The sequence below is a fragment of the Rhinopithecus bieti genome, unplaced genomic scaffold, assembly GCF_001698545.2.
Source record: "Rhinopithecus bieti isolate Rb0 unplaced genomic scaffold, ASM169854v2 scaffold_17862, whole genome shotgun sequence".
NCBI classification, from domain to species: Eukaryota; Metazoa; Chordata; class Mammalia; order Primates; family Cercopithecidae; genus Rhinopithecus; species Rhinopithecus bieti.
This window is the reverse complement of record NW_016808877.1, coordinates 210832-223012: the sequence shown is the minus strand read 5'-3', so window position 1 is coordinate 223012 and position 12181 is coordinate 210832. Positions and strand designations below refer to the sequence as shown.

Here is a 12181-nt window from a genome sequence, read left to right as displayed (position 1 = left end):
CATGGGCTCGCGACCTGTAGGAGGCGAGACTCCAGCATTCTAGGGGGTGACCGCAAAACCAGGCCCACAGCAGAGACCGCCTCCTTCCAGAGCCTTCTGTGGCTGGGCAGGGGTCTCCAGGCAGCTCCGCAGTCCCCGCGAATACCCCCTGGTGCTGAGTCCGCTTATACAGACAGAGACGAAGGGCAGCGACGCCGTTTTTCTTTTCTGAAATGGGAGGGTCGTGTGTCCGCAGCTCAGGAGGAAGAGGGGCGCAGGCTTTGCCGGTGGGTAGGAGTTTGGTTTGGACTCGGAGGCTGGGAGCCCCGGGGACTTCTGCAGGGAGAGGCGGTCTGAGCCACACTTTAGAAGTTGACCTGCTGCTCAGCGGGGACTCGGTGCAGGTGACAGGGGTGGAGGCTGCTGCATCATCCAGGTGAGAGGAGAGCCAGGTGCGCAGTGAGCCGAGGTGGGAGGAAAGCTGGTTGCCAGGGAGACGAGGGTGTGTCCGTCATCGCAAGGCTCCACCCACAGCACTATCCTGGGCAGAAACTTCCTGGCCCCACCCACAGCCTTAGCTGATTGGCTTTTGGAGCACATGTGACTTCAGGCCATGTCCTTATAGGTGGGCTGGCCTCTCGTGCCCTGCCTGTGTGGCCATGGAGTGTCTGAAGGGGACGTCCTGGAGAGTCAGGGGAGAGTGGGATGCCATGTGAGTGAGAAGGGGTCATGTGAGTGGGGCGGAGTTAAGGGGGCGGGGTCTCCGTGGTTAATTCTCCAGTTTGTCTCTGGAGCTTCTTCCTCGTGGCTCCCAGGACGCTCAGGACCTCTTTCCCAAGGATAGAACCTCTTCACATGCACCTTGGCCACAGTGCAGGTGACCCCAGTGCTGCTGAGTCATAGAGGGCAACTTGTGCATGCACTGGCGGGTCCTGCGTGTCCAGGAGGCCTGAGGAAGGAGAGGGTGGAGCCCCGGATGCCGAGTTCAAGGCTCACCGGGGATGCGGGCATCAGGGTGCTCCCTCCCCAGCCTTTGGCTGACAACACTGAACTCAGTCACCTTGCCCAGCTTCTGGTAGCTTCTGGTCCACACTCTACCCTCCTCTGTGGGCTCCGTCTCTGCAGGTTTCTCGGAGACATCGCAGCTGCTAAATTGCAAATGCAGAACCTGGGCTGTGGGTCCCGGCCTGGCTTCGTGTGCCGAGCTTTCCACTGAGCGCCGCATGACTGGGTGCTACCTGGGGCGAGGGGGTGATGCGAAAACACTTTCTGTTCAGTTTCGAAGCAAGCTGCCCTAACCCCAGATCCCCACGCAGTTTTGGAGTTCTTTCTTTTCTTTGTGTTTTGAAACAGCCACGCAGTTTCCTCTCTGTGTGCCTCTCCGGCTTGCAGGCTGGCCACCTGCGCATAAACCGAGCGTGAGAATCAGGTGTCTGCGGGCCCCTTTCTTCTCAAACGGGACTCCTGACATTTCCCAGAGGAGACAGGGACTTGGGGACCTCGGAAGGAGGGACAGAGTTTAGAGTTCAGTTCACACTGGAGGGCTGGTCTGTTACCAGACCAGTATCCCACATTGGCGATGAACAGACAGGAAACTGAAGCTTCTTGGTCTTTGGCAAAAATTTCCTGCCTGGGATCTTCTGAAGTAGGGGGCATCGGTGGGTCTCTGACCCTGGTGCGTCCCAGGTGGCCATGGGCTGTGCTTGTCTGCACAAGGCTGCCCCTCTGCCGGTGTCTCTTGGCTGTCCTCGGTTGCCTTTGAAGAGGGAAGCAGTAGGTTGTGAGGTTGGGGAGGCTGCTCTCTAGGATTGAGGTCTGGCCTCACGATCTCAAAAATAAGACACGCATATGTGAGCACCATGTGTGTGGGGGGTGGCGCCTGCATTCTGTGGTCAGGACTTGTTCCATTGAAAGGACAGACCCCTTCAAGCTGCCTTAACTCCAAAGAGGTCTCTGCAGGCTCTTGGGCCTGGGAGGGCTGGAGACGAAAGACTCGGGGGTACCATGTTCCAGGGTCTCTGCTGTTGTCCTCAGATGGCTTGATCACATGTTGGAAGAAGGGTGCCTCTGGTTTCTGAAGGAGCCTGGGCTGAGTGGGATGTCCTTAGGGTCTGAGCGCGGCATCTGTGGGTGTCCTTGGTGCCCCAAGGCACGGCTCACCTCTGCCCAGGAGCCAGCACTGGGGAGAGTGACTTAACCAGACAGATCCACATGCAGATGGCACTGGTGGGGGGAAGGCAGAATAGTAAATCCCCACCATGAGCCCCTGCTCCATGGGCCATCTGTCCCAGGGTCTCACCTGGCCTAACCTTTCCCTCCCAGCACTGGGGTGGCCCAGCTCATCAACCTGTCCTGAAATGCCTGGATCAGGGTCCTGCCCACCTCCCACCTTTTTCTTCCTGTGCTGGAACCAGGCTCTGAAAGTCCTGTCTTAGCCTCTGTCAGGCTGTGGATGCCTCAACCATGCTGGATTGTCTTATGGCTCTTTGAAAGCAAGAAACATCAGAAAGCACCAAGAGATAGAGGCTGGTTCAAGGTTTTTCCTTGTCATATCTCTCCCATTACTTCTGTTATCCTTGATTTCCCAAAAGGTGGGACATTTCAAGCACTTAGAGCCCTGAACCCTGATTAGTTGTGAGATGGGCTGGAGAGAGGGTGGCATAGAGGGCTGCCCCATGCTTTCCGCTGAGCTCCACCTACGTCTGACCCACTGCTCTGGGGTCAGTATTTCGGCTCCTTATATTGCTTTACTTACCATCAGATTTAAGGACCACAGTGCCATCTCTCTTTTGCTTGGGACAATGATGGACAAATAGCTCCCCAACTTATTTATAGGTAAAACTGTGCACCTAGTCCATTTTCTGTTGTTATAACAGAATACCTGAGACTGAGTAATTTATAAAGGAAAGAAGTTTATTTTGGCTCACAGTTCTGGAGGCTGGGAAGTCCAAGTTCGGGCAGCCGTGTCTGGTGAGCACCTTGTGCTGCTTCATCTCTTGGTGGAAAAGGGAAAGGGGAAGCCAGCGTGAGTGAAAGAGACTGCAAGAGTGAGTCGAGCTTGCTTTTTGCATCAATCTAATCTCATGAGAAAAAATTCACTCCTGCAACAACTAACTTGCTCCAATAACAGTGACATTAATCCATTCCCAAGGGCTCAGCCCGCATGACCTAGCTGCCACCTAAAGACCCCATCTCCCAACACTGCTGCATTGGGAATTAAGGTTCCAACACATGAGCTTTTGGAGGACACAGTCAAACCATAGCAATACTTACATAAAAGCCAGCACATTTCTGAACAAGGGGCATTAACAGGCTATCATGAGAATCAAATTTTTCTCTTCTCCCTGCTTGCATCTCCTAGAAGGAGACACTTTGGTGTACCTTGCTCGTGAACAGTAGGCAATAAACAAGCAGTTGATTAATCCCATTTGCTTCTCCCCAACTGGAAAGATCATGATGGTTGTTGGAGGGAGTCTCAGATCCTGTGGGAGATATTCCTGAGGGCTCACAGAGCACTCTCCATTAGACATACCCCAGTGAAGTGTGTCTAGTGGGAAATTAGGTTACTTGCAGTGGAGCTGGCCCTGTGAGGAGGCCTGCACTTCTGTCCAGCAGAGCTCAGCAGCCGCTGGCTTGAGGTTTCAGGAGGATGCTCAGGTGAATGCGGCTGTCCCCCAACACTGTTGAAGACTCCACAGGGAGGGAGCGCCTCATTCCCATTCCCCAGCCACCTGTTGATGAACTGAACTGGCTTCTGTGCCTCGCCCAGGCCTCAGGGAGGCTAGTGGGCTGTGGGCACCTCCCACATTTCTGCATGAGATGCAGCCTGTACGCAGATGACTCACGTTCTGGCAGCACCACACTCCCATGTCAAAAACACACCCACCCCACGTCACACCCCTCGGAGCCCTGGAGGCCCCTTTTCTGGAGACTTGCTGAGAGCGTTTGTTCCCGGTCAGTGCGGAACTCCACACACAGGAATGAAGAGTCCCTTTGCTTTTCTCATCCCAGGAGTGGAGGCTGTGATGGAACCTCTGACGATGGAGGGAGGGAGTTTCCCCATTTCAGGGTGTGATCTTGGCTGCAGATCCAAGAGAAAGCTAGCTGCCTTCCCACCCTCCGACCACACACATGCTTGGCTTGTGGTGGTGGTGGCTGTTTTCTACATTTCCTTTGAAGAGTGATGTAGATTTGAAGTCAGAGCGTCAGGACTTCCAGAGGCCACTGCGGCCTCTGCTCCCTTGGGGGCTGTGCTTCCACACCCGGGGCAGAGTGGGGGGCTGGCGCTGGGTGAGGAGGTGATGGGAAGAGGTGTGTGGCCTCCCTCCTGAGGAGTCCTTGCCTTGAGTTGATGTGTATGGGTCTGGTTGCTTTCCTCCCCCCACTGGGTTTTTGTTCGTCTTTTCTGTTTTTTTTTTTTTTTTTTTTTTTTTTTAGACGGAGTCTCGTTCTGTTGCCCAGGCTGGAGTGCAGTGGCCGGATCTCAGCTCACTGCAAGCTCCGCCTCCCAGGTTCACGCCATTCTCCTGCCTCAGCCTCCCAAGTAGCTGGGACTACAGGCGCCCGCCACCTCACCCGGCTAGCTTTTGTATTTTTTAGTAGAGACGGGGTTTCACCGTGTTAGCCAGGATGGTCTCGATCTCCTGACCTCGTGATCCGCCCGTCTCGGCCTCCCAAAGTGCTGGGATTACAGGCTTGGTGCTGCAGTTTCCCTGCTGATGCCCCTCTGTGGTCCAGGTGGCTGCAGGACACAGGGCCGTCTGTTGTCTGTGCAAGAGTTCACAGCGGGCTGTGGCTTTGGGAAGACAGAGGAGAAGATGTCTTTTCCAGGCAGTTTTAAGAGACCCTGTGATAGATTAAAATAACCCTAAGATATGGGGCGGCAGGGGTAGGGGACAAAGCAAAAAGAGTAAACATTCCATTTTGCCAAAACATTAGGAATAGACAGCGCTAGGATAATTGGGTTGAGGCTGGAGGAGCTGTCAGACAGATGCTGCAATGAGAGCCCTGTGAGCGCTTTGATTCTGCAGTGGGGTCCGAGGTGCCTGTCAGGGGCACCAGAGCTGCTGCTTCCTGGGAAAGGAGGGGCTTTTGGTAGAGGCCAGGATGGCGCTCCTGAAGGGGGCTGCCCTCCTGCTCTGTCCTGCACAAGTCAGTGCCTTCCTGAGAGCTGGTCACCCTGAAATGGGGGAAGGTTCTCACTGGAGCAATGATGGCTCAGGAATGGGTCACAGAACAGAGCAAGCATCGGGCAAATAAGAGATGCTTGACTTGACTGACTGGGAATCCATCAGACACCATTTATCCCGGAGCCATGCCGCCTCTGAGCAGCCCTGGGTCCTGGTGGAGTTGCTGGTCTCCTGTGCCTCCAACTATGGCTCCTGAAGGAGTCCGTGCCTTTCATTTAGGGCAGAGCCATAGCTGCAGAGTCCTCTGAGCTGGCACCCAGGAGCAGCCCAGGAGAGAACGCCAGTCTCCAGAACAAGGTGCTCTCATGGACCTGTTCACTGATTCTTTTGTTCATTCATTGAACAGATATTTAGTAAGCACCTGCTATATGCCAGATGCCCTCTAGGTCCTGAGGTTGCAGCCATGAATGAGACAGAAGCTCTGTCCTTTCTATAGCTGACATTGCAGAGGGGAAGGTAGCAAACACACGCAGTGGACAGTGGGTATGTAACGTGCCACATGGTGATCAGGACAATGAAAACATCAGTGAGTGGAATGGAGCTAGAGCAGGCAGGGGGCTGGTGCTGTTCACAACAGGTAGGGAAGGGAAGATCTCTCTGAGGAACTCCTTCATGCAGAGGCCTGGCGCGGAGTGGAAAGGGAGCCTGTGGCTGCCTGGCGCGGAGTGGAAAGGGAGCCTGTGGCTGCCTGGCGGGGAGTGGGGAGGGAGCCTGTGGCTGCCTGGCAGGGAGCATCCTATGGGGAGGCGTGTCCTAGGGGGAGGAGTGTCCCAGAGGGAGGACCCGGCACCTGCCAGGGCACTCAGGTGGGTTGGAGAGAGCGGAGCAGAGGGCAGCATGACCTGGGCCGGGTGACGTGGGACCACACCCACAATGGATGGAGATGGACATCGGTGGCTGTGCCTGTCCCTGCCCGAGGTCGCCCAGCTGTGAGAGTCTCGCTCTCATGTCAGTGCTGAGAACCAGGGGCCTCTTCAGCAGCGTCATGCATCGTGTTTGTTTTCTTTCATTTCAGACACGTAAGCAGCACAGTGAGGCCACCAACAGCAGCAACCGAGTCTTCGTGTACTGTGCCTTCCTGGACTTCAGGTACCCTCTGCACAGGGGAGAGTAGGTGGGCACGAGGTATCCAAGCCCAGGCCCGCCCCATGCCAGCCCAGGGGAGGATCTGGGTCACCCATTTCCGCAGCTGACATGGTTGCATCACACGAAAATTCTGGAAATGCTGCAGACATGGGCAGGGCCTGGCAGCAGTGCTGGGTCGAGGCCTCCCCTTAAGACCATGTGAGGAGGGGCCTGCTGTTGCACGATGTATCTGGACAAAGCCTCTGAGTGCCCAGGGTGACTTTCAAGCCAGTGCAGCAGATGCTTGGGGGAGCCGGAGGATGTTGTCCATTGGGGCAGGCCCTACCGCCCTGGCTGTCCCCTCGGGGTCTTGGAGCAGCTGAGGAAGGGGGTTGGGGGAGTGGCTTCTGACTGGCCACGTTAGCATTTTCCTGTTTGAAACCTTGCCGGCTCCACTGGAGCATGCTGACCATCAGGCCTGCCTAAAACTCTGAGGCTTCAGTCTGTGCCACTTGGGCCCCGACTGGGATGTCCTCCCCAGCATCTCCCATGTCCACTTGTCACACCTGTTTCATGCAGTCTCTTCCTGCCCTCCTAGCCGACCCCCGCCCCAGCTCGCCTCCACAGCTCACCTGCCCGATGTCTGGGGGATCTCCCACCATCACTCTGATCACAATTCTCCTCCAGACGTGAGCCCACCGTGAGTGGCTCCCACAGTCAGAGCGGTGTCGAAAACTCAGCTCCCCGCAGGGCCAGGGAGCAGATCCTCAGCTGCTGCTCAGCTGTGGTCCCCGGGGCTTGTTCCATGTGGGATGCAGGTCGCAGGTCCTGTGTTGTCAGGTCGTGAGTTGTCATGGCTGGAGTTTGTTTTCATTTCTGTTTTTTTGAGGCACGGTCTCACTCTGTCACTCAGGCTGGAATGCAGTGGTGTGATCTTAGCTCACTGTAGTCTCAAACTCCTGGACTCCTTCGGGCCTCAGCCTCTCAAAGTGCTGGGACTACAGGTGTGAGCCACTGTGACTGGCTGTGGCTGGAATTTTTTTTTTTTTTTTCTTTTTTGGAGACGGAGTCTCGCTCTGTCGCCCAGGCTGGAGTGCGGTGGCGCGATCTCGGCTCACTGCAAGCTCCACCTCCCAGGTTCATGCCATTCTCCTGCCTCAGCCTCTGTAGCTGGGACTACAGGTACCCGCCACCACGCCCGGCTAATTTTTTTTGTATTTTTAGTAGAGACGGGGTTTCACCGTGTTAGCCAGGACGGTCTGGATCTCCTGACCTCATGATCCGCCCGCCTCGGCCTCCCAAAGTGCTGGGATTACAGGCGTGAGCCAGCGTGCCTGGCCTGTGGCTGGATTATTCTATGAACTTTCCCAATGTTTTAAACACTGCACAGGCGGCTGGAACACATCTGGGACATCCAGTTCACACCCTGCCTAGTGGCCCATCACCCTACATGTTGTCAGCCTCCCCAACACCTGGGCATCTTCCTGTGCCTGGACTCACTTCCCCAGCTCCCTCCTCCTGCTGCTTCAGGGCAGGATCCACACAGGCTGTGCCACCGCTGCTGGTACGGCCCCGTCAGAGAAAGCTTCTCTGCTCCCTGCACCCAGAGGGCCAGGAGATTACAGGACACTGAGCTGAGGGTGCAGCAGTGGGTTGGCATAATCCCCCTTTATCTCTGTTCTGTGAACAGTGAGGAAAATACAGCCCAAATCCTGTCACCTCCAGCAAACACTGCTTACATTTTTGTACCCTGGGATGCCTCGTTCTGGCTATGGCTGTTGGCATCTGGCTATGACTGTTGGCGTCGTGCCTCTGCAGTGTGGATGGATTTAATTTACTTCCTTCAGCTTTCATTGAGTTTAATTTGCTCTTCATTTTAAAAGTTCTTAAAGTGTAGGTTTAGGTTATTGCTATGAAGTTTTATTATTTTCTAATATAAACATTTAATGCTGTATTTTTTTCTGTAATTTCAATGATTTTGCCCTGGTCAGGCTCAGCAGGTCTTTTTCCTTTATTTGTAAATTGTGAAAATTTGGAAGCATGTGCTCCTAGAAATAGTTATCCCAATTTTGGGGCACTGTTTGGAGAAAAAAATTATGACTAGAAAACAGGATGGGGTTTGGTGAGAACTAAATTGGCATGTTGGTTTTTATTTTTGAAGGAATTTTAAGAACAGAGAAAAGTAATGAGAATAATATAACAAATGCAGGTACCCATTGCCCCAAATTTATAGTTATTAGCATGTTTATATTTTTGTATTTTTAAGAATGAAACAACTAAAACATCGCAGATGATGTTAACAAACCCTCCACCTCCTTCTGTTCTTTCTCCTCAATTCCCAGAGGCAGCCACCATCGTGAATATAGTATCTGTACCCTTCCTGTCCATTGTGTAATTATTACTTATTATTATATAATTGATATTCAGAAAAATTCACACTTGTAGATGATTGTACAGTTCTGTGAGTTTTGACAAATGAATACAGTTGTGCAACCACTGTAATCAGGATGAGAACAATCCATCCCCCTCAGAGATGCCCCCGTGTGTGTTTGCAGTCATCCCTTCCTCTCACATCCAGGTCCTGCGAGCACTGATTTGTCTTCTGTTCCTATATAGTTTTGCTTCTGCCAGAGTGTGCATAAATGATATCATGGCATAGGCAGCCTTTTGGAGTCCAGTCTCTTTAATTTTGCGTAATGTGTTGAGGATCAACCACATGTGTATTGTTGCATGTATCAACACCTCATTTTCACATTTCACTGCTGAAGGATATTCCATTACATGGATGTACCACAGTTTATTTATCTTCTCCCAAGTAGAGGAACATCTGGATTGTTTTCAGAGTGGGATCATTATGATTAAAGCTGCAAGTTTTACCAGCTTTGCTTTCCTGGGGTAAACCACACTTGGCCATGATGTATTATCTTTTTGTATACTGCTAAATCTAATTGGCTACAGTAGTTGAGAATTTTTGTGTCTACGTGCATGTCGGATATTGGTCTGCAGTTTTCTTTTTTTTTCTTAATGTCTTTGTTTTTATATCGAGGTAATGATACCTTCATAAAAGTTACATTTTGGAATGCACTTTGGAATAGTTTGTATAGAATTGATATCATTTCTTCCATTTTAGTAGAGTTCGCCATGAAGTCATCTGAGCCTTGTCTTCAATGTCGGCAGGTTTTCAACTACACATTCATTTTCTTTTATGGATGCAGGACTACGTAGGTCGTCTACTTCTTTTTAAACACGTTTTAGCTATTTATTTTTTTTGAAATATTCATCAATTTCATCAAAGTTGTTTAATTTATAGGCACAGAGTTTTTGTGGTATTCCCTTATTAGCCTTTTTCTTGCTTGAATGGTCTGTGATGATGTTCCCATTTCACTTTTTATGTCTATTATCTGTGTCTTCTTTTTTCCGAGTCACTCTTACTATAGGTTTATTAGTTTTACTGATTTTTTCCAAAGATACAACTTTTGGCTTCATTGATTTTTCTCTCTTGTGTTGCTGTTGTCAATTTCATTGACTTATCCTCTTTGTCTTTACTTTATTTCCTTCAGTTTTCATTGAGTTTAATTTGCTCTTCATTTTAAAAGTTCTTAAAGTGTGGGTTTAGGTTATTGCTATGAAGTTTTATTATTTTCTAATATAAACATTTAATGCTGTATTTTTTCTGTAAGCACTGATTTAGCTGCATCCCACACATTTTGATATGTTGTTTTTATTTTGATTAAATTTAAAATATTTTCTAATTTTCCTTGTGACTTCCTCTTCAACCTGTGTGTTATTTTGAAGTGTGTAGTTTAGTTCCAAATAGTTGAGAATTTTCCAGAGAACTTTCCGCTGTTGATTTGTAAATAGTGTTTTATGATCAGAAAATATTCTTTCTATAATTTTAGTTCTTTTAAATTTGTTAAAAGTTTTTATGAGACCCCGTATATGTTCAGTCTTTGATGAACGTCCCATGTGCACTTGAAAAAAAGTATATTCTTGGTGGAGTGTTCTATAAATGTCGATTACACCCAGCTGATTGATAGTTAGGATTATGTCTTCTATATTCTTACTACTTTTCTGTCAACTTGTTCTGTCAATTAAAGAGAGAAGAGTGTGAATTCTCCAATTTTAGTGGTAGATTTATCTATGTCTCCTTCTAGTTTTGTGAATTTTTCTTTAATGAATTTTGAAGTTCTGTTATTAGGTGCATGTATGTTTAGGATTGTTATGTCTTCTTGGAAAATTAGCCCTTTTATCGTTATGTAATGTCCCTCTTTACCCTGGGAAATATGTGTTACTTTGAAGTTGACTTAGTCTAATTTGGATAAAACTACTCTGGCTTTGTTGATTAGTGTTTGAGTGCTGTATCTTTTCCCATAATTTAACTTTTATCTTATTTATATATTTATATTTAAAGTGGGTTTCTTTTAGACTCCATATAGCTGGGTCTTGTCTTGTCTTTAATCCAGTCCTCAAATTTCTGTTTTTAATTGACATGTTTAGACAATTTACATTTCATGTAATCATCGGTGTGGTTGTATTAAAATCTGCCATTTTGCTAGATGTCTTCTAGCTTTTCTATCTTTTTAAAATGTTATCTTTTTCTGACTTTATTTGGGTTGTTGGATATCTTTTATGATGCTATTTTATCTCTACTATAAATGATTTCTAATTTATACATCCTTTTAACTTTTTTGGTAGTGGTTACCTAAGCTTACAGTGTGTATATGTCTAATTCACTCACGCCTGCCTTCAAATGCTATGATATCATTCCAAATGTATTCTAAGACATTATAATAATAGGTTCACACTTCCTCCTGCCCATTCTGTGTGCTGTCGTTGTAGTACATTTCACCTTTACAGACACCATAAACACAATGCATTGCTAGTATTTTTGTCCCCTGGACATTGAGTTATCTTCTAGAGCAGTTATAGCAATTAAGACAATAATAATTGCCTATTTACCTTCACTTATTCCACTTCCAGCTATTCTATTTCTTTGTGTAGATTTTTGTGTAGTATCATATTCCTTTAACTCTTCTTTTAGTTCTTGTCCACTGGCAATAGATTCAGTTACCATTTGAGAAAGTATTCTCTTTTAGTCTTGAAAGATTTTCACTGGGCTTAGAATTCTGGGCCGCTTTTTTTCCTAGACTGATTTAAGAAATTATACAAGTAATGTATCAATATATTACTTTGTTCAAAAGTAAAACATTATAGAAAAGCAAGTGTTCCCTTTGATCTTTACCTCTTACCCTGATCTCCACCCCTTTCCCCAGTAATAACTACTGTGGGAGGGTTTGTTGGGTGTTTTTTCAATAATTTATGTATAATTGATATTTATAATCACAGGAAATATATGGTGCTGCGTAATTCAGTGTTTCTTCCATAATTGATATTTATAATCACAGGAAATATATGATGCTGCGTAATTCAGTGTTTCTCCATCATTCCTCCACCTTTTGTTTCTGAGTTTTGCCCGTATGGACATAGATGTCTTTTACCGTATTTATGTATGTTACACTTTATGCATGACTGAACAGTTTTCTGTTTGGATGCAAACTTCCTGGGTCCCAGGGCCGTACATATCTTTAATGTTATCTGATGCTGCTTCGTCTGGCTTCCATAGCAGATTTATTTATGCACAAGCTGCAAGCCTGCCCCTTTGTTTTCGCTGACTCCCTTGGAAGTAGATCTTCCTTGATGCCACTTAAGGCTCTACTCCTCTGGCTAACTAGGTCATCGTCACACCTTTGCAGCTCCATCTGAACAATGTGACTTTCGTGTTGTTTAGCTTACCCTTTGTGTAAGCAGAAGGGGCAGCTCATACCCGTGGCCATGTTCACCTAATCCAGTGCCTGTTAATGTTCAGGCCCCCTTCAAATTGAAGTACGGTACTCATGCAGCCAATTGACAGACAAAGGTGCAATATATAACACAACAGCTGGTGTTTG

At 48.5% G+C, this 12181-nt stretch overlaps 1 protein-coding gene across 1 annotated transcript in view; it reads left to right on the top strand.

The window, feature by feature from the left end:
* The window catches only part of ADGRD1 (adhesion G protein-coupled receptor D1), a 162329-nt gene that overhangs the window by 89925 nt on the left and 60223 nt on the right, over window positions 1-12181 (top strand). Inside the window, exon 10 of the mRNA XM_017887671.1 lies at window positions 6184-6257. Coding sequence (XP_017743160.1) covers window positions 6184-6257 — 74 coding nt within the window. The remainder of the gene's footprint in view (window positions 1-6183; window positions 6258-12181) is intronic.